Source organism: Pipistrellus kuhlii, unplaced genomic scaffold (genome assembly GCF_014108245.1).
Source record: "Pipistrellus kuhlii isolate mPipKuh1 unplaced genomic scaffold, mPipKuh1.p scaffold_m20_p_7, whole genome shotgun sequence".
Taxonomy (NCBI): domain Eukaryota; kingdom Metazoa; phylum Chordata; class Mammalia; order Chiroptera; family Vespertilionidae; genus Pipistrellus; species Pipistrellus kuhlii.
Window position 1 is genome coordinate 2,180,763 of NW_023425573.1, and position 22,996 is coordinate 2,203,758.

Genomic DNA, 22,996 nt, shown 5'->3' on the forward strand with positions numbered 1-22,996 from the left:
GAAAAAGTCCAGAATTTGGGGTAACACAGAGGGCTCACCTCTATCCATTATGACCAACTAGAGGAACACAAGAGACCTTTAGAAAATAGAGGTGCCAAAAGAAGGGAAGACAATTTTAAGTGGAAGGTGAAAGAGCAAAGAAAGGTGTTTTTCTTTCTTCATACTTTTGTCTAGACTAGTCCTAAGTCTTGGTATTGGAAAGAAGATTTGAGGACACTGGTGGAAAGAGCACATGTGTGCCACTGTTATTTAAGAGGGAAGAATAAGAAAATCAAGGGGCTAGAAAATTAGGATTAAAGATTTAAAAGAAGATGAAATGAAAGAACATTGTGAAAATAAGAAATACAGATAAATTAGAAGACAGAGCACAGGAAAATCATATGTATTACATTTAAGGAGAAGACACAGTCTTATGGTATGAACTGGCCTTTGTCATCCATCAAGCAATTATTTTAAATGCAAGCATTTTAATTTCAATCTTTGTAATTGACTCAAATATGCAATTCTATCACAAAGCAAGGTAGTGGGAGAGATAGTCTATAAATGAAAAAAGCTAGAAACCTATTAATGGAGAAATAAATGATATATAAGAAAGAATAAAAAGAAAAACAAGTAAAGATATAGTAAAAATATTGAAGTAGAGTGGGGATTACTGAGGAAACATAGTATAAATTATATACAACAATTGAAAACGAGATAAGAATTCCAAACAGGTATGAAGTCTAAGAAATAAAATGTGGAATCTAATGAACAAAATAAACAAAACATAAACAGACTTAAAGTTACAGAAAATGGACAGCTGTCAGAGGGGTGGGGGTTGAGGGCTGGATGAGATGGGTGAAGGGATTAAGGAAAGAATAAATAATAGAAAGACTCATGGACACAGACAACAATATGGTGATTGTCAGAGGGAAAGGTAGAAAAAGGTAAAGGAAGGATAAATGGTGATGGAAGGAGACTTGACTTGGAGTGGTAAACACACAACACAATACACAGATGATGTATTGTAGAATTGTACACCTGAAACCTATATAATTTTTATTAACCAATGTCACCCCAAAATTCAATTAAAAATAAATATAATGACAATGGGATAAGTTAAATGTTGAGTTTGGCTGCAAAAGAGGGAAGACAAGATCTTTAATTTTTGAGATGATCACCCTCAAAATTGTTCTTAGAGTAAGTCTCTCTCTCTCTCTCTCTCTCTCTCTCTCTCTCTCTCTCTCTCTCTCTCTCTCTCTCGTGTGTGTGTGTGTGTGTGTGTGTGTGTTGTGTGTGTATAAAATCAAATACCAGGATTTTGGAATATTTGGGATTATCTAAATGCTTTTATTTTATAGGGTTTCAGAGTATTCAATAGACTTGTCCATGGTCACATACTTAAAGTCTCAAAGTCAGATTTTTCCCCAAATAGATGTATTCTTTCTATTACCTCCACCTGCTTCTCTGTTGTCCCTGAGTTGAGTTTCCTTTCCCAACATTCTCTGATCCCTTCTCAGAGTTCAGGTCGTTAACAAAGACATCATATGTGCTAAAAAGGCCTTAATATAGTGCTGAGTTGTTTTTTTTTTAATATTAGTGGCAACATCAATTCTCAATTACATTGTTAACCTAAAAATAAAAAGCAGCCAGAACCGGTTTGGCTCAATGGATAGAGCGTCGGCTTGGGGACTGAAGGGTCCCGGGTTCGATTCCGGTCAAGGGCATGTACCTTGGTTGCGGGCATATCCCCAGTAGGGGGTGTGCAAGAGGCAGCTGATCGATGACTCTCTCTCATCGATGTTGCTAACTCTCTATCTCTCTCCCTTCCTCTCTGTATAAAATCAATAAAATATATTTAAAAATAAAAAGCAAATTGAGATTGAATAGCATTTTTTTGAGTTCAAAGAATAGCTAGGTATTCAGGATGCATGAAATTAGGCAGAAATCCAAATTGTGTTCTAATTATGGGATGAAGGCAAAGGGTTGTATGAGAAAGGGAAGGGAAATAATTACATAAAGAAGAAATGAATTTCTATTGATGCTTATAGAAATGAAGGGTTCTACATGGATGTTTACTGATTCTGAGAAAAGGCCTTTAGTCTTCAATCTGTAATCAGATGTTTGCTTTCCTGTTAGCTCCACAAACAGTTGTTTGGAAGACAAGGCTGCTCTGGCCCTGTCCAAAGGTTATTTTGTCCAAGTCAAACAGTCCAAAGGTTCAAGGAGCAAGGTGTGAAAGAGGCTTCATTTTGAAATGGCTCCATTTATTTCACTTTCATATTTCTCCCTTTTGATTGAGATCTTTTCTTGAAAGCATCTTTGATCAACCATTGGAAAGCAACACTGGTCAGCTGTTGAAAGCTTCATTTATCTGTCACTGGGAAGGCTTATTTCCAGTATACCATGTCTCATGTTGGAGGGAAAGTGGTTTTCATAGGCCTTTTAGGCCACATTTAAACAACATGAGCACCAGAACAGAGGAAGGTCTTACTGTCATGTTTCTTTAAAGGCAAACAACTGAAGCTAGTTCCTTGAAGTTTTTCACATGAGCTCTCATAGGACTTAGTGATTACCTCAAATCTCTGAGCAATCATTATCCAAGTGGTGTCTGTACAACACTGAGCTATGTAAAGCAGACAAAATTTTATAACAAGAATTCTAGAATGACAAACAAAATGCTAAGTTGAATTTGGAGATTAGGCCTGCATAGGGGAAATGTCTGAGCATAGCCAGATGAAAAGGTCAAGGACCATGGAGTGTTAGCTATCAGGTATTTAATAAGAGACATTTCTATGGGAACAAAAGAAAAACAAAGGTTAATGGTAAGTAACCAGCGGGGGGGCAGTCAGTCAAGAACAATTTTAGATATTAGTGTTGAAGCATCGTTTGCTCTTTGAAATGTCTCTGATGATGTCATCCGTTGTTCATGTGGACTTTCCAAGTGGCTTACGGAACAGCAGGCATGAAGATTGTTTAAGCATGAGCATTTGTGGTATAGATTTCTGTGAAGTTTATATCAAACTGTTTACAGTCCATTGCAAGGCTTCCAGAAAGTGGCAGCTTTAGTCCACAATGACTTCAAGTCCAAAGTGGGAAAGAAATTGGAAACAGTGGATTGACGAGTTTTAGCCAAATATTTGAGCAAATTAAAAAAATTTAGTTTTCAGTCCAATTTACAGGTAGAAAATAAAACCTCAAAGGCAATGAACAGAATTAGTATCCATAAGTGTGTATTATAGCTTCTATTGAAATATAATTTTTTCTCTCTCTCCAATTATGTACACTTTTATCAAAGATATTTTGCAAGCAAATTGGTTTTACTATAATTAAGTCTAGTTTTGATATACTCGGCCTGATTATCTATATAAATGCATCAAATATGATGATTGATTAAATAGACTTTTTAAAATCTGCTTTGCTTGAACTTTCAATAAGAATTTTTCAGATTAAACTTTTATTAGTCTCTTGGGGCTAAGAGGCCAACCCAGCTACTTGCCATTAGACTTCACCTGTCGTACTTTTAAATTTGGGTTAATTCCTCTTTGTCTTGAGGTCCCCAAAATACCCTGAGGTTTTTGTGCCTGCCAAATAGTGACCTTCCTTACCCACTTGGTTAAGCTGAGAACCCTATAAGCAAGGTACCGCGTCAATATTTCCAAGAGGTTTTATTTGCTTCTAACCCATTTCATGGCCACCTCATCTGATGTGTCCAGTGCCCTTTTGGCTCTTAAATGCTCTACCTGTGCTCACTAATTTTGATGCTTTATCTTCCAAGAATTCCTTAGCAACACTTTTACCTCGTGTGCACTTAACCCACAATAAATTTGTTTAAATAACTGCTCATCTGGTGAGATCTGCAGAAATTGCCAGTTTTCAGGGGCCAGCCCAGACAACAGATTTATAACATGTATGCTTGTGTTGGCCACTTTTGAATCTCTTTCTTATGACAAATAACACAATAGAGACAAAGAAAAGAAACATGTGAGAATGCACAACAAAAATTTCTACTACCCTGCCAGTAGCTCTGAGCTACTCAGCACCCAGAGAACTTCCGACAGGCATGAAAGAAGCCCTTCCTGAGGAAAGTTTCTTATGTGGCAGCGGCCACATGGGCACCCCCAGGGCATTGCCTCCCTGAGGGAATTCCCCTACTGACCTCAAAGAAAGTCACTGACTGCAACCAAAAAGGAGGGAAGTCAGCAGCCTGATAGAAGTGACTGGTGTGTGTGTGGCCATAAAAGCAGTGAGCACAAAAGAGGCTCATGTGGGGATCTTGTCAGGTTTCAGTGGACTCTGGCCCATGAAGATAAGGTTGCTTCAGGTCCCCATATTTGTTAACCAAAAAAATCAAGAGTCACCTGTGAGCAGCAATAAGCATTGATTTAAGATCAAAGAATAGTTACTCAGGAAGCACTGATTTAGGCAGAAACCCAAATTTTGTCCTGATTATGGGGTGTAGGTAATGGGTTTTTATGAAAAAGGGAAGGGAAACAATTACATGAATGGAAGGAAGGAACTTCTGTTGGTGCCAATAGGCTAAGTTCTCCTTTAACTCTACACGGCTGTTTATTGATTCTAAAAAAAGTGTTTGTAATTTTCAGTCCTTGTTGTCAGATTGTTCAATTTCCTGTATGGAAGACAATGCTGCTTTGCTCTCCCCTCCCGCCCCCCCCCCCCCCAAAAAAAAAAAAAAACACAACACAACAAAACGGTTATTCTGCCAAAGGCAAACATTTCAAGGGTTCAAAGAACAAGATGTACAAGGCCATTTCTCTGGTCTGATGGTTCCAACTCCATTTTGAAATGGCTCCATTTGTGTCACTTTTCTCAATTGCAAACAACAAATACTAAAAAAAAGTGTGAAAAAAATCACATTAATCACGAACAGAAATGTTAGGTAATAGAGAAAATCAATTAAATGCAGTTGCTACCCTGCTGGGTTTATAATGTAACTCTTAAAATAATGGGAAAATGAAGATACATTCCACTGGAAATGGTTAGCAACAGGGATGCTAGTTAACGACAGGAAAGAGTCCTTGTGCAGCAGAGTCAGAAAGACGGGATGGTTAAGATAAGAGTTTATCTTTCATGAAGAAGATGGGTTCCAAAGAGCATATCAGAGAATGACTCCTGATGTCTATTGAAGTGAAATCTAATTCCAGACTTATGACCTGAAGAAAGAAAATTAACTTCAGCTGTTTACAGTATTTTCTGTTGTAACTTTATCTCGTGGATGGCACTTTAGCTCAGTTGATGATAGAACTGTTTTTTCTTTCACAGACATTCCTACAACTTGATACTCTTTTAACTTTGGATCAATTTTGACACTTTCTCCCCAATCCCCATATTACCCCTGTAACTTTCCCTCAGAGTGACTAGAGAAAGAGGAAGACTTAGCTTCAAAATTTTGGAGCAGTACACTCTATGTATTAAAATAATTTTTAGAATAATAAATTTATAATTAAACTCTAGTCCCCAAATTTAAAATTCTAAATCATGTTAAAATGAACTAGACCTTATACAATTCAGTCAACTATGTCTTCAAATGTTCCAGGCTTTTCATCTCTTCTAGGTCTATTCCACTTATTCCCTTAATACCATTTAATTGTTAAAAGAAATTAGATCTACCTATTGATTATGGTGCTTGTCGCATAGTGGCCATGAACATTTTATTAGTTTAGTCAATCAATAAAAAGTAAATGAGATGAAAGTGCTTTATTTATTTTTACTTAATATATTTTTTATTGCATTCAGAGAGGAAGGGAGAGGGTGAGAGAGATAGAAACATCAATGATTAGAGAGAATCATGTGCCCTTGACTGGAATTGAACCTTGGGCCCTTCAGTCCTCAGGCCCAGGCTCTATCCACTGAACCAAACTGGCTAGGGCTATTTTATTTTTTAAAGTATATTTTTATTGACTTCAGAGAGGAGAGGGAGAGATAGAAACACCAATGATGAGAGAATCATTGATTGGCCACCTCCTGCATGCCCTACAGGGGGATCAAGCCCACAACTTGGGCATGTGCCCTGACTGGGAATCTAACGTGACCTCCTGGTTTATAGGTCAATGCTCAACCACTGAGCCACGTCGTCTGGGTGAGATGAAAATGTTTTAGAAACAAGTAAATAAGCTTGAAGTGCAATAAAAATGTGTTTTTATGTACATCATAGAAAGTTTACCAAACTCCAAAATGTATTATAACCTATAAGCACAGATTTCAGAAAAAGTCTTTTATCTCAGTTTTCGCATAGGTCTTTTATATGGATGACAGTGTTAATAGGCAGAAAGCCCGATTAACAGAACTCTTGCCACTTTAGTTCCTTGTTTGGGGGTTAAAATAAGGCTTATTCCAGATCTAAAGTACAATCAGGCTCTTATTTCAGAATGTGAACTTGGGAATCCTTTTGCTACCATCAATTAACAGTCATCCTTGTCTTAAGGGACAATTTACAAAGGAAAGAAGAGAAGAGGAAGTAGGAGGCAGTGTACTTTACTTATGGAAGGTTAGGAAAGTGTTATTTTCCAGTTTGTAATAAAAAGTTATGATTTGAGGTTACAGAATGACTTTCAAATGACTATTAATGTTCATATAGGCTGTACTAATAAAAGGATAATATTAGGGTCAAAGAGAGTGAATAATCCATTTTGTAGTGGTTTGGATATAGCTTTATGGTACAGGTGCTGAAGCCAGGTTCCCTTGGATTCCAATTTTCCTATCTGCAAGAGGAAATGAGGCGATTATATTAAATAAGATAATGCATATTAAGTGTTTTACATAGTATCTTGTACTTTCTAAGCAATCAATAACTATTAGCTATTATCACTTGGGATATTATATTGCATTCTGATATAATTGTGAGGAGAACACTTGACAACAAGAATTTATAATGGGAAAGATATTTCAAAATCATATTTAACAGGGAATGGCTGAAGGGACTGGCACTGGTACCTAAGAGCAGAAGAGATTTGTTTCTCTTCAAATACTTGTTGAATTCTCATGTGAAAGAGGAAGCCAAACTAAGACAAACAAGTGTTAGTCAAAATAGGAAGATATCCCCTTGATATAAGCAAAACAAAGAAAGAAAGAAAGAAAGAAAGAGAGAGAGAGAGAGAGAGAGAGAGAGAGAGAGAGAGAGAGAGAGAGAGAGGGAGGGAGGGAGGAAGGAAGGGAGGAAGGAAAGAAGGGAAGAAAGAAAGAAGGGAAGAAAGGAAGAAGAAAAAATCAGACAATATAAGTTGTCCAATAATAAAGAAGTCTTATAAAATAGTTAATTTCTAGTCACTAGAAGCATTCAGGTAGAGGTTGGATAACCATATGGCAGGGATGTTTTCCCTGTCTCTTAATACACTAGTCATTCTGGACTTATTTCTTTTCCTGGAACATTTCACCCTCTTTTCCATCTGTGGGACTTCACCCATATGTTTTCTCTGCTGAAAAGACTCCTACTTCTGTTTCACGCTCCATTCAACATACCTATCTTTTCTTCTTCCTGGCTTTTTCCATCTTTTAGGATTTCATCAGTGCCTCCTGCTTTATTTTCTTTCCACACTCTTTACTTCCTATATCTTATTCTGTTATCTATTGCATTTGATTAAAATTATTTTTAATATTTCTTTTCCTCAAAACATTGAAACTTTTAATTTATCTATTCTCACTGCCTAGCATACAGTATATAGTAGGGCTCAATAATTTTATATAATAAATAATAATAAATAAACAAACAAATAAATAAATAAATCATTACTGTTGTGTATGTTAAACCCTAAGTTTCCTTAAGACTCTCCAAGACTATAATTCCCTAAAGGGGAAGAAGAATCCCCATCTTAAATATTTTACTTTTATTTATTTTCAGAGTTAGAAAAGAAATCCCCATTGCAATTTGAAAATTGTAATGATAACCACTATCATTCATTTTGGACACAACCAACTTCTGACCACTCAATTTTAAGGGGTACAAACTATCATCTATCTATCTATCTATTTATCTATCTATCTATCTATCTATCATCTATCTATCTATCATCTATCTATCTACCTATCTATCTAATCTATCATCTATCTATATCTATCATCTATCTATATCTATCATCTATCTATGTCATCATCTATCTACCTATCTATCTTTCTATCATCCATCTCTGTGTCTACATACATTCCACATATATTCTGTGGTTCTGTCTACTCTTAGAAACTGACATTCCAATATAAACCAGCACACTTAGCTCTCACCTATGCACTAAAATAAGCTAGCATTTCCTGGAAAATGGATATTTTAGGACCAGGATAGAGAAAGTACACACTGAGGCAGAAAAACTTATAGAACCAGAAAGAAGGAAATAATCCTATATAATAAAGAGGTAATATGTAAGTTGACCCTCATGCCTTTACAAGATGGCTCTATGACCAGGCCAGCAGGGGTGTTAGTGAGGGATGACCAACCAGGCCAGCAGGCTGCATGGAGTGACCCACTAGACCAGCAGGGGAGGCAGTTTGGGATGACTAGGCCAGGAGGGGGGTCAGTTGGGGGCGACCAGGCCAGTAGGGGGGCAGTTAGGGACAACCAGGCCAGCAGGGGGTGGGGAGGCGGAAACCAATTACTGTTTCACTAATAGAGAGATGTGGCCAGGAAGCCAGGAAGGCTGTCAACAACATTAATTGCTCTAACCACTCAACCTTTAGTTGAGACATTGAGCTGTAGATTTCTGTTATTTCCTGACTAAGTGCTATGGGTGTTTTCCCCAATAAAAGGGATAGCAGGGCCAGAGCAGTGGGTAGTTCTCCCACTAGAGTTGGACTACCACCTGGCCCCCGATATCGCCAAATTAAATTTCTTCTAGTCTCTTTTCATTTGTGTGTGGCCCTTCTCCAGAACTCGAACCCTAAATCATGTGGGATCTGAAAAGGGGATCCCACAGGGGGGCATAATTTAGGGGTGACCATTCAAGTAGGTAGGTGAGTGATTAAGAGCTAGTGGTTCAGGATCGTGAGAGAAATATCTGACTGCCAGTTTAGGCCCAATCCCTGGATATCCCCCTAGGGGTCCTGGATTGGAGGCTGGGCTGAGGGGACCCCTCCCCTGCATGAATTTCATGCACCATGCCTCTAGTTGTTATATACACATTTATCACTGTAGTTCATGTATCTTTATACAATAAATTTTGAAACCCAAGAGTTCACACACATATCCTCAACTCAAACCCAATATTAAAGAGTTCATTCTAGTTTTCTCCCTTTCCATGTTTATAATTCCCCTGAAGGGTAGGGAGGAACCTTGCTTCTCTAATGGAGCATATTGACTTTTTGGTCAGCCTCCCTCTATGAAACCAACTGCCTGATCTTTGCTCTGTACAGACACCTTTCTTACCCAACGGACATCCCATGTCTGGCTGCTGCAGGTGTCCTCTTTAACTTATTAAGGACCCACCTCCCTCAGTGGGCACCCAGTCAAAGAATGGACTTACCTTGGTGGGCACTACCTAAGGACTTTCAGACACTGAAATTTTCAGAAGCTGAAAGGAAAGAGAAAGGATGGGACATCTCAACAGAAAATAATCCCTGGAGAAATAAAAGACAAATGCCACGGCCCACTAAAGAATTGAACTGCTCAGTGTGACTATGCCCTTCAAGGTCAAGAATGCAGGGAGGCCTGACCGACGTGGCTCAATGGTTGAGTGATGACCTATGAACCAGGAGGTCGTATTTTTGTTCCTGTCTGGGTTACCTGCCCAGGTTGTGGGCTTGATCCCCAGAATGGGGCATGCAAGAAACAGACAATCAATGATTCTCTCATCATGGATGTTTCTATCTTTCTCTCCCTCTCCCTTCCTCTCTAAAATCAATAAAAATACATTTAAAAAAAATGATGCAGAGGGGGTGGAAGGCAAATGAGGTATAGAGGCAAGAGTAAGTTAAAATATCAGCTAAAATATGAAACTGTTAAAAACTGCTTTTCCCAAAGTTTCCAGAGGTCCCAAATCTATAAGATCAATATATTGGCCCTTTCTGTCTAAACCAATAGCAAGAAAAGCCATGACTCATTAGGTTAGCATTTGGATCCTTGGCACACATTTTCTTCCAGGTTATTTATGACAATATTTAGAATGGTGTTGAGAGCAATCCTGCTGCTATGAAAATTTAAGTTTTGTTTGTTTCTGGCTTTCGTGATTAACTTGTCAGCTTTAACATCACAGTGTGAATGGCTCTGTATTTCTTATCCTTCTAAAATGCAGCATTCAGAAATGTTCTTCAAACTTCTCTGACCTACAATCCCAGGGGAAATACTGTGATAATAAATTGCTTATGGACCTAGCTGGGATTTTTATCTGTAATGGAGTAAAAAATGCCTTAAACTACATTAATATACTAGGAGATTACATTTTGGGCTCGACTTAAAACGTCTCAAAAATTAACTTCAAAATTTACCAAAACCTCTTCATAAAGCCATTAAGTTAAGGCCTAATCTCCAAATTTATAGGGAACTCATACATTTTAGCAAGAAGAAGATAAAGAATCCAATAAAAAAAAATGGGCACAGGACTTAAATAGACACCTTTTGAAAGTTGACATACAGAAGGTTGAGAGACATGTGAAAACATGCTCTAAATTATAATCATCCGAGAGCTGCAAATCAAAATGATAGTGTGGTACCATCTCACATCTGTCAGAATGGCCATCATCAACAAATAAACAAAGGACAAGTGGGTGAGGATGTGGAGAAAAAGGAACCTTCCTGCGCTGCTGGTGGGAATGCAGACTGGTGCAGCCACTGTGGAGAACAGTATGGAGATTCCTCAAAAAATTAAAGCAGGAACTCCCATTTGACTCAATGATCCCACTTCTAGGAATATATCCCAAGAAAACAGAAAGACCAATCAGAAAGGACATATGCATCCCTATGTTCAGAGCAGCACAATTCACCATAGCTAAGATTTGGAAACAACCTAAGTGCCCATCAGCAGATGAGTGAATTAGAAAACTGTGGTACGTTTACACAATTAAAAACTACTCTGTTATAAAAACAAACAAACAAACAAAAAACCAAGGAATTCTTATCGTTCACAACAGCATGGATGGAACTGGAGAGCAGTATGCTAAGTGAAATAAGCCAGTCAGAGAAAGATAAATATCACACGATCTCACTTATATGTGGAATATAATGAACATTATGTATAAACTGATGAACGAAAATAGATATAGAGACAAAGAAGCATCAAACAGACCACCAAGCTTCAGTGGGGAAGGAGGGGAGGGATAAGAGATCAACCAAAGGACGTGTATGCATGTGTATAAGCCTACCAGTGGACATAGACACTAGAGGGGTGAGAGATGTGCCATGGGGCAGGGGTTGGCCAGTGGGGAGGAGAGGAGATCAAAATATATATATATATATATATATATATATATATATATATATATATATATATATTTACATATATATATATCTAAAATACTTTTGTTGACTTTAAAGAGGAAGGGAGGAGAGAAAGAAAAACATCAATGATGAGAGAGAATCATTGAATGACTGCCTCCTGCACTGCCCACACTGGGGATCGAGCCAGGCACATGCTGTGACTGGGAATGGAACAGGGATCTCTTGGTTCATAGGTTAACGCTCAACCACTAAGCCATGCCAGCCCCGGCACATTTTATATTTTTTATAGCACTTGCATTTTTGCAATACACTTTCTATCATTCTTTCTTACTTGTTTGTCAGAGCAGTATGGTAATTTTAAAAAAGACCTAGCCTAAGTATTTTGATATTCAGATCCTTGTTCTCTGCTCTGCTTCCCAACTGGGTACATGACTTTGGATAATTATGCTAACCTTCTGTATCCCAGAGAAGAAAAAAGGGAGTTGGATGAGATCAAGGCTTCTTAACCTCCAATATGCTATGGATCTCTTTGGCAGCCCGGTGAAATATATGGCTCCTCTAAGAATAATGTTTTTAAATCAATAAAATAAATAGTATTACAAATAAAACAAATTATATTGAAATTCAGTTATTAAGGTATTTAAAAGCAAATTTAGGACATGGTAATGTGTTTCTTTATTATAGCATTAACTAAGTAAATATTATGAACCCATAACTACTGTAATTTTAATTTCACAATAATTGTAAATAGCACTTGGAATTCTCTACACCAACACTAATGTTTGAAAATATCCCTGGTTTCTATTGGTGACCAAGCCCCAGGTACTTCTCATCACACTCTGGTTTGTTGACTATATCCACCACTAATAGAAATGCTAAATTTCAATCACAAGCTGGAGAAAATAAAAATGTGATCCTCCCCCCCCCCCCCCAGGTTTATGAATGCCCTGAATTCTATTCATTAATTGATCTCAAGGGAGCTTTCCAACAAAAATAGTCCAGGACTTTATAAAACAATCCTGTCAGTTAGGTGGGTGGTGTACTGGGAATAGAACTGCTGTATTCCCAGTGTGATGCTTGGGCGCAGCTCCAGCAGTGCCCACCTGGAGCTTAATGGAAAAGCAGGGTTTCTGTCTCCGCCTCTGGTCTACATAAGCCATTCTACGTTAGCACTTGAGAAGCGTTCTATTGGTTAGGCTGTTTGGTCAGTCTGGTAGCTTTTCAGCTCTAACCAAACCCAGCACCTCAGGATTCCTTATATCAAGAGTTAACTTCTTTTTTTAAAAAAAAACCAAAGTCTAAGAAGTTGCTGACAGGTCTGCTTGCAAGGAGAGCAGTGCTATTAGACACGCAATGGAGATAGCCAGAGAAAATTGAGATCAGGAGTTTCCTAAGGATCAATATTTGAATGGGTCTAGATTGTTTTGGAGAATTAAAGAGCTCCAGGCAGTAGCTTGAGATTTGGCAGAAGCAAGCTGTCTCTGAAAAGTGGGGGAGGAATGATCATAAGTCTGATTGCATAACCAGGCAGAAACAGAGTTCCAAGTTTTACTTTATTAAGTACAGTTTGGTTTGTGTGCTACAACTGTTTGCATACCACAGTTAATGTGTTTTTTTTTGTGAATACATGTTTGAAAAATTTGATAGGTATGTAAAATATTAAGCAATTGATGTCTTACCCAACACATCATGTCTGCACAGGGAGAAAAGCCACTCTTGATGTGTCTTACAGTGAAGTTCTCTGATAGAAATGTAATGCAGTATCAGGATACACTTTTAAATATTTATTTTGTGCCAGTGAACATTCAGGGATCTGTAAACACCGTTCCTGCCATAAAAGAGTTGCCAAGTTATTTTGTGAGTCAGGCAGAAAAATATCGATGACAAGAGTATGTTACGTTCTGTGATAGAAGCAGACACAAGATGCTATTTATAGAGGTATGGTGGGGGAGTTGCAGAAAACTTGAAGTTCCTGTTTACTCATTTACTCATTGACTCAATTATTCATTTATCTATTTGTTCAATGATGTCTACTGAACCATTATTCAGGGTCACCCACTAACCTTGTTGGCTACGCATAAAATGTTGACTTTGGAAATGGTTAAAAAGGTCTACACTACAATCCTGTTAGGTTTTGCATGCTCTGCTTAGAATGCTGAGCCTTATCCAACAAGCAACTGAGAAAACAACAGATTTTAAGTTAAAAACTTACTGATCAGATTTGAATTTTAATATCATCACTCTTAGAGTGGTCATGAGAGGTGACTGAAAAGGGGTCTTCAGAAGGTCATTTTAAAATGTTAAGCTTGGAAAAAAATCTTGTGTTCACTTCTAGATCTCTTTCATTTAAAAAAATGCACTCATTTCTTTTTTATTAATAATATTTACAGGCAAATACTTGTGTTAGAATGTTAAAGCATGATGTATTTCTTGTCAGATTTTTTGGTTCAGCAATATAATTAATTTTTTTTCTTATTATTTTGCAGCTTTGGACACTTGTCTTGATTTTATGGCCAGTCATTATTTTTATAATTTTGGCCATTACCCGAACCAAATTTCCTCCAAGAGCAAAGCCAACTTGTAAGTAAATGAGAATTTATTCCCCTAACTTTTGAATTGTAGTTAAAAATATTTTGATATTACTTTAGTGTTTCATTCTAAAGTTTTTAAAATAGGCTTTCCTTTTGAAAGCATTTATATAAAAACTCGGTGTGTTTTTCCGTATTTTTGAATTCATAACCAAGATGGGCCTGTAATATTTATTTAGGAAAATACAAAGCATGCAGGAGCTGTGCTTTATCTGTAAAATATGGACTCATTCATTATTCATCTCATAGATCTCACCATGGTATGCACAACACAAACAAGCAGCAGTCTCAGCCAGATCATTGTTTACTTTTGTGCGGTAGCAGAAACTATAGGCTGGTATTTGATCAACGGAATGAATGAAATCCAGAGTTCCACAGAAAAATCTATTCTCTCTCCTCAGGGCAGATACTGGAATGGTGCAAATGTATCAACAAAGTTTGAGAGGATTGGTTTCCAATTAGTGTTATTTTAGTTACAGTTAGTCATTGACAAGTTATAAATTGGGGGTAATGCTCAGAATGAAAATGCAGAAAAAATTCAGGCAAGTCCTTAGTACTGAGGGAGATGAGCTTTTTAACCCCAATGATTTGACAAATGTTGTTTCTGCTTTTGTTCTTAAACTTTGAAGCTAATTTTCTCAGTAGTGAAACTTAAGAATTTTTATAAGAAATACTTATAAACCATTTTACTTAAGTAAACCCTTTTACTTAAGTTAGAAGCCAGGTAAGATGTTTTATGTTTTACAAAAGTTATAAGATCCTAATTGATCAAATTTCTGTACATCAGATTGTATTTCAGATAAAGTATGATCATATGATATACTATATAAAAGAATACTATACTGAATTATTTGTAAACAGAATAATGAGCTATTGACACTAAAAAAAGTATTGCTTTTCAATCATTCAGTCCTAAGAAATAAGATGAGAGCCATGGTGGAATCTATTTAAATCATGAACAATAGGATAATTCAAAAGAAAATATCAAGTCAATTAGTGTAAAATATTTAAACTTTTGGTGCTAGAACAAAGAATTCCTTTTGTTTTAATAGTACTTCATCATTTCTAAAGGACTTTTGCACAGGTAATTATCTAGAGTTGTTGATGAGATTTTATTTGGTTATAAAAACAGCATAATTTTGTTCTCATTATACTATAAGTACATTAGTTCTTTATAGAAGATTAATTCCATTGTATACATTAGAATTAATATTCTTGCATATCTTAAGTAGCATAGACTTCAGAAGTAATGCATTCATTATACAAGGACAAACACTGTTTGAACTATTCTGGTTTAAGATGCTAATTATCAATTTCTTAATGATAGTGATAGAGGAGTTTATATCTCCTTTCTTCCACTTATTTTCACCAGTTTATTGTTTTATAAGGATATTCAGTTATATAAAGTTCCTTTTATAAACTTCCAAGAGGTAAATATGTGTGAGTGAGTAGTCTTATTCTAATTGGTACTAGCTGATAGACTTTAGAGATTCATAGTGAAAATGATGCAAACTCCTTACAATTCCACTAACATACAAAGAAAAAAAGAATAGAACGACTCTGAGACAAATGCCTTGTAGACCTAATCTAAAAGGACCTAGAAAAAACACGACACCCCAAAAAAAGATGAATACCAACTTTTATCATGGACCCATTATCAACTCTAATAATAATTAGCTATGAGGTAGTTATTGTCAGACTGTAATAATAATAATTAACTATGGGGTAGTTATATGTAGTTTGTGGGTAGGAGAGAACAAAGTTATAGGAAAGTTCAAACATTGAATATATTTTTCTAGTCTCTCAGATCTATAAGACTCAGTCTAACATTAGTTTGTTATTAGATTGGTTTGTTATTAGATTTGGAAGGAACTCTATCACTTTATAGATGAGAATACTGGGACCCAGGAAGATTGTAATTGGACAAAATTCAATCATGTGGGATAGGAGAGAAAGGTTTTGAAAACTACCTTTATTTCTTTTTTGTCCATGAGATTTATAAATTATCTTACCCTTTTACACAAAGAGCCACATACAAATTATGTCCAAGATTTCAACCCATCATACACAATCAATAGAGTATAAGACATAATTTTATATTTGGAGGTGCTATTTTGTAGAGTAATTTAGAGAACCTAAAACTAGTAGTAGAGAGAGAATAACTTCAAAATGATGATTCAAAAAAAAAAAGGCAATTCAAATTTAGGTATTTTTATTGTTTTTTTGTAACTGTGATTTTTCTTTGTTTCTCATTATCCATTATATCAAAAGATTAAAATTAGCTACTAATAATAAGCATTTCTTGATCTTAGACTATGCACCATGCCCTTAGCAGGGGTAATGGCAATGATATTAATTTCAAGTTGAGAGCAGCAATGCACAGAGATTAAGGGACTTGATCAAGATTGCACAGGTAATAAGTGGTGATGTCAGGATTTGAACGTAGGCTCCAGAATCTGGTTTTCAGCCCATGGACTCATATTTTTTGCATCTAGTAGTCAGTACTAATTTCTTATGTTGCATTACTTACGTTTGAAAGAGTAGACTAAAAAATAGAAATTAGGAATATAAACTCTTCTCTGTATCATGAAATCAAAAGATAGAAGGAAGAGGTTCCTTCCAATGTGTGTGTCAGTTTTCCTAAATATTAGTATTCAATATAGAAAGCTGCCTCTGTCTGGTGAGTTCCGCATGAGCCACTGTAATTGCAGTGCCATAGCAATCAGGTCCCCTTGACAGAGCTAAACTCCTTTCTGGCCTACTGTGATGTCTTCAGTGCTTGTTGGGCAACAGAGACATGAAGATGAGACTTCAGATTACACCCCAGCTGAAACTCCGCTGCGGTGAGAACGGGAGTTGGCATCTTGTGGGCACATTCTACTCTCAGCATGGCCGGGCAGGTTGTGGGACTGATACACCGAAGGAAGCTGCTGAAGCCTGGGCCACGGGAAGCACCGGTCCAGAGCAAAAGGTTTCCTTTTGGCATCATCTGCTTTCCCTTACTCCCTTCTGTGCTGCCACCAACAGCTTAGGTAACTGGCCTGGGCAGATGAGTTCCAGGCAAAGAAAGCTTCCCAAGCCCGGCAGGCAGGGCCCGCAGCCTCTCATTCACGGAGGGGAAATGAGCTGAGGCTGCAGGTTTGGATTCATTCCAACCTCTTACAATCTCTACAGGCAGCGTCTTGTCAAGAGGCGAACTTAGAGCCAAAATACCATGCTCAGGAGCAAAGGCAAACAAAACAAAACAAAACTCTCCAGAACGCATTTAGACTAAGCCAAGCAGTAATGCGCAGTGAGTTAATGTTGTCTCCTTTTAATACATTTGCACCGCTGGAAAGGCAGGCGAGAAGTTCCTAATGACTGTGGCGCTCACTACTTTTAAGCACAGAAAAACCTGCCGCAATAAGACAAGTGGACTCCAAAAATGCAGTCTGCCAAACAAGGAGTCGCATTCTTACAAAGCTAATGAAAAACAATATTTTACAAGGGGTAGAAAGTATCGCTAAAAGCACAGTGGAAGTTATTTGGTACAAGTATAGCTGCACACTGAGCTAAACCCCAACTGTCTTGAGGCTGTTACTTTCTAGGACTCCTCCACCCTCAGAACATAAGAAATCTCACCCATTCTACATCTGCAAACAGGGGCTGGTGGAAGGCAGAAGCCCACTAGTAATTGAATTATATCCAAACTTGTGTTACCACAGGGTTATACTGAATACCACCCCTCCAGATGTGACCCAGTGGCTTTGGTCAACACAAGATTGACATTCTTAGTATGTCTTTTGACCTCTAAGGATACCTTTTGTCTTCAGGGACAAATAAAAATAATCATAGGGGTGAACACTTATTGAATACTTTGCCATGTGTCAGACACTAGACTAACTACTTTGCATATATTTCCTCAGTTTATAGACACATCATCTCTTTGAACTATGTAATTTGATTGTCCCCATTTTAAAGATGACAAAACGGAGGTGCAGAAATGTTAGATCATTTACCAGCGATCACAGAGTTACTCTGTGCCCGATTCTGGAATTTAACCACAGGGTTTTTACCTGGAGTGGAGTGGTTTTATCCAAGTCATGAGTGCCGACAATAGCAATACTAAGGTCTGGCTCATTAGAATTTATAGCATCTTTTTTTTCCCTTCTCCATGTAATAGTGCTAATGTCTATTAGCACTATTATAGACTGAATGTGGCTGCAAAAGTGAGCTCAGTTGGCTTTTCTACTTGTCAGCAGCTCTAGGAAAATATTGAGAAGAAGATTGAAATTATGGATTGATTGGTGGTTTGTGGGATCCATGCGGGATGTTAGAGCTACACTGCCTGAATTGTTAAAACTATTGTGTAGTTTTAAGTTGAAGGAGTCTCCGAGGCACCTCACTGGTGATGGTTGTGAAAGCTAGAGGAGTGAGGTTTCTTCTGGCCCAGCCCTTGCTGCTGACTTTTGCACGGTGGTGTTTCTATGGAAGTGAAGGCACGTGTGTGAGGACAGGATTCTGGACGTACCATGCTCACTCATGATATAATTAATAGTAATAGTAATGAATAGTAGTAGTTGAGGGGCCCCTAGTAAATAGATTTCATTTCTATTTGATTGGCTCAAAATGAATTAGGGTTTTATTCTGGGAAGTCCAGAACTCATCATTGTCCTTCTTCTGCTGAGGATTGCCCCATCCAATTTCTCCATTCTCACACATGCCAGCAGCACCAGGCAGCCTCCCAGGTTAGAAATATCTGAGTCATCTTTGACTCCTCCCTTCCTAGTAGCCTTAAAGTCAGAGTATATCTTGTGAAATGTGTCCTGAAATTAATCCTTTCTTTTCATCCTTCCTGCCACCTGTCGCTCCAAAATTTCATTGTCTCACGCCTAGATTTCTTCCATAGGTTTTTTCAAATACCCTCATCAGATAGTCTCCTAAAATACTATTGGGGCCTAACAAATTTCAGCTTCTCTTTGTTTAACTTTTAAGACCTTTATAACCAGAATGCATCTACCTTTCTGTTCCGTGGTATGATGCCTGTGCCTAAGGAAGCAGCGCCTGAGTATGTTCCACACATCTCACACTCACTCCTGCTTGGATCCATCCACATGCTCGTAGATTATCCTCAATGTCTATTGAAAGACAAGCTCACATCCAAGGCTTACCTTTTGCCTTTCCCTCATCATTCAAACTCCAATTAGTTCTCCTTTCATCTCTCTTGTTGATGTATTGTATTACAGTGAACTCTGAGTGTTTTATGCTTTAATCTTGACTCACTTGTTAGAGAAACAGAACATTAGTAGCAGAACTCACATTATAACACCACACTCATATTAGATACAGCATGATTCCTAGCATAGGGAACAAAATAGGAGTTTAATAAATTGGTAAAATTGGATACAGATTAATACGGGTGATTGAATTACAAAAGATGAATAGTAAAAACAAACAAACAAAAAACCCTCAGTGTATGAGATGAGTAAAGGACAAGAAGTTAGGTTGGTTTTGGCTAGATCTTTACTTCTCAGACCTAGGTAAATCTCACTGTGCTATCAAAAATGTCCATGATGATAATGTTGAGGGGGCGGGGGGAATGAACATAAGGCTCCCTCACTCCTCCCCAGGTAAGGCCACCTGGGAGTTTCCATCATGAACACCTAAGGGCTCTTACCAATACTGCATACATAAGATTTTTGTGTGGGAGATATTTTACAGTCTGCTTCTTGCTTAAGTTCCAGAAAATGTCAGAATAGCTTTTGAATTTCACAATGAAAGCCCCATCACTTACTTCTTCCATCAGCAAGTCAGTAGTTGACAACTTTTATGGAAACACTGGGGACCCTTAGGTGGTACCATGGGGATAAGTTCTGTGAAACTCACAGAAACGGATATTGGGACTGGACTGTGACTTTGCTTCCTCTAGCATTCCTCACAGAGCTGCAGGAAACAGCAAGATGAGGGTAACATTGGCTCCATCACACGCATATATAGGAATGGCTACAGCTTCTGTGGGTAGTTACTCATCTCCCCCCAATCCTGACTTGAAATTCTATCATCCTCTCATGCAATGCAGTTGGACACACCCTAATGCCAGAAAGTATGACAAAAGGATTTCCCAACTAATGTCCAACAGCAGGCTTAGTACAAAGAGCTGCATCACAGAACCGGAAGTTCCTTGAACTACAGTAAACTTATTTCAACAAGGGGAAAACTAAAGAGGAAAGAATAGCTGTTGATTGTACAGTCTCAGATTTATTTTTCTGTCTGTTCTACATCATCTCTACTTTTTAAATTATATATATATATTATTATTGATTTTTTTACAGAGAGGAAGGGAGAGGGATAGAGAGCTAGAAACATCAATGAAAGAGAAATATCCATCAGCTGCCTCCTGCACACACTCCACTGGGGATGTGCCCACAACCAATGTACATGCCCTTGACCAGAATTGAACCTGTGACCCTTCAGTTCACAGACCGATACTCTATCCACTGAGCCAAACCGGTTTCGGCCATCTCTACTTTTGATGATCTATCTTACAAACTTCGCAGAGGTGACTGCCTCACTGACATTGGCTCTGAGAGCCACATTTTCTCTTTCTTATTCCTTTTCTCTTCCCTTCCTTTAAAAGAGCAGAGGGGCTCCTGTTACTATCAGATAGAATCCTCTAATATCTAAGTCTATATGATAAATTTATATCCGATAAAGTGCCTCCATTTCATTTAGCTCTTTTTTGGAGTTTCCTCCTTTTCTTTTATTTGGGGGTTGTTAAATTGCCTCCCCACTTTTGCTGTCCCTTTGCATTTGTTTCTATGTTTTAGATCAAATTGCAATGCTTCCCAGTCTTTGTGGGGTGGCCTTTATGTAGTGTTTGTGGAACCCAGTGGAACAGTGTCTTCCATCTCCTGAGCTGGGTGCTCTGGAATGTCCCTTGTTGTTTGGGCTCTCCTGTTGTAATTGGGCCTTGATTGTTAGTGTTCCAATCATGGGTGGGATCTCCTCTCAGGCTGACTGACCGTGAGGCTCATCCCTGACCACATTGTGTGAGTTGTTGTGCAGGGCAGTGTCCACGTGGTTTCTGCCCTTTCTTGTTATAAGTTTCTTCCTCTGGGTGATTTTTATTTCCAGTCTGGTCCTAAAAGGAGGTGCAAGAAAAGTCTTCTTATTCCACTTCCATCTTCTCCTCCTCAATCAAATATCCTGGTAGCTTCCAACTTGTCCAGACTCCTCTCCTTCCATATCTAACTCCCAAGTATCTAAGAAAATATAAATAATTGATTATTTCTAAAACCCTTTCAAGTATAGCAATGTTACTTGCTGAAGTTGCCAATATCAGCTGATATTTCCAATATGCCCTTGAAGCTAAGAACCAGAGAGCCCAAATACAAGGAATGCAATGGGGTTAAAATGTCTGTAGACTTCTCCATCACAGCTAGCTATTTCTCAGCATTTTAAAATCTCTTCTTTCACTCCCTGACTTTCTTTCCAGATTTTCCAATCCAAATTTCTTTAAAGAATAGAGTTACTTTTTATTATATGGGGTTTTCAATGCACAGCTAACCATAGCCTCCTAATTTCACACTGTCCAAATGAGATCAGCATAATTAACACAACAAATTTTGGGAGTGGAAATGCAGCTAACTAAAGAGAAAATAATACAGGTTTCATACCACATTACCAGTATTTTTCCCCTTTGCCTTTTCTCTATCTTTGAAATTTACAAACAGATATACCCACTCTACGTTACTTAAACGCATCAAAATAAGCCTGTTGAAAGATGTGAATTCCAGGTTCTTACCCTAGGCTTTAAAAAAATACATATTTTTATTGATTTCAGAGAGGAAGGGATAGGAAGAGAGATAGAAACATCAGTGATGAGAGAATCATTGATCAGCTGCCTCTTGCACACTCCTCACTGTGGATAAAGCCCTCAATCAGGCATAGGCATGTGCCCTGACTAGAATTGAACCTGGTTCACAGCTCAATGCTCAACCACTGAGGCATCCTAGCTAGGCTACCTTAGACTTTTTCAATGGGCATTTGGTGGAGGAGCTTATGGAGATGAGGTGATGATGATGGACTGATGGTAGTTGAGTGGGAAATACTTTTTTTAAAAAAATATATGTTTATTGATTTCAGAGAAGTGAGAAGGAGAGAGAGAGATAGAAACATCAATGATGAGAGAGAATCATAGATCAGCTGCCTCCTGCATGCCCCCTACTGGGGATTGAGCCTGCAACCCAGGCACATAGCCTTGACTGGAATTGAACCTGCATCCTTCAGTTTGCAGGCTGATGCTCTATCCACTGAACCATGCCGGTTAGGGCAGGAAATTCTTAAGTAAGTTAAAGTTTGAGAGTGACCTCTATCCTTTCTTTTCAACTAGCTTTTCTTACCTAAAGCAGTTGCAGTTTTTACTAGCTCACTGCAGTTAAAGTGAACCAGCAAATGGATTTAATGGAGTAAGTTCAGGGAAGAATTTGCTTTTGCCAGAACTACATTGCAGCGCTTAACCCCTGGCTCTTTCGGGGCGATCCTCAGGATGTCAGCAGTCTCACACCATTTTCGTGTCTGATGTTGACACCATTTTCAGGACAGCTGAGAGGAGGAGGATGCCTCCTGTCAGAATGTGCTGCCAGCTTGGTTGCTAAAGAAGGAAGTGTTCATAATTTCCTGAATTTTTATGCACAGGTGTTTTTCCAAGACGATTTCATGGTTAAGTTACCTGCCCAGGGGAGCCCAGTTCCACTTAAACAAATGCTACTTCACATTCTAACATTGTATCACGATGTTTCTAGTTTCATAAATATCAGGAGAATGAGAAAATATAAAAAAATCATTTCATTATTTTGAAATTGCTGCTCTCTGTGAGATGGTAAAAAACGGCTTTATATTCTGCAAGGATGTGCCTACAGTTGTAAAGACTAGGTCTGCTTTCCATCCTCACGTTGCTTGGAATCTAACACTGGTTGAAGAAACACACATAAAAAGGTATATGCCATATTAGATTTTAAAAATAAAACGTTAAATACAACTAAAGTAGAAGTGTTAAATATAGTTCTCGGCA

The 22,996-nt window shown here is 37.9% G+C and overlaps 1 protein-coding gene across 7 annotated transcripts in view; it reads left to right on the top strand.

Moving 5' to 3' along the window:
• ABCA12 (ATP binding cassette subfamily A member 12) overlaps positions 1–22,996 on the top strand; it is a 172,280-nt gene that overhangs the window by 2,709 nt on the left and 146,575 nt on the right. For 5 of the 7 annotated variants that reach the window (XM_036421478.2, XM_036421477.2, XM_036421476.2 and 2 more), the window contains exon 2: positions 13,843–13,936. In XM_036421478.2, coding sequence (XP_036277371.1) covers positions 13,843–13,936 — 94 coding nt within the window. Of the gene's footprint in view, positions 1–2,647; positions 2,805–13,842; positions 13,937–15,002; positions 15,029–22,996 lie in introns of those variants that run through there. The other 2 variants (XM_045575331.1, XM_045575332.1) reach the window with 2 other exon arrangements.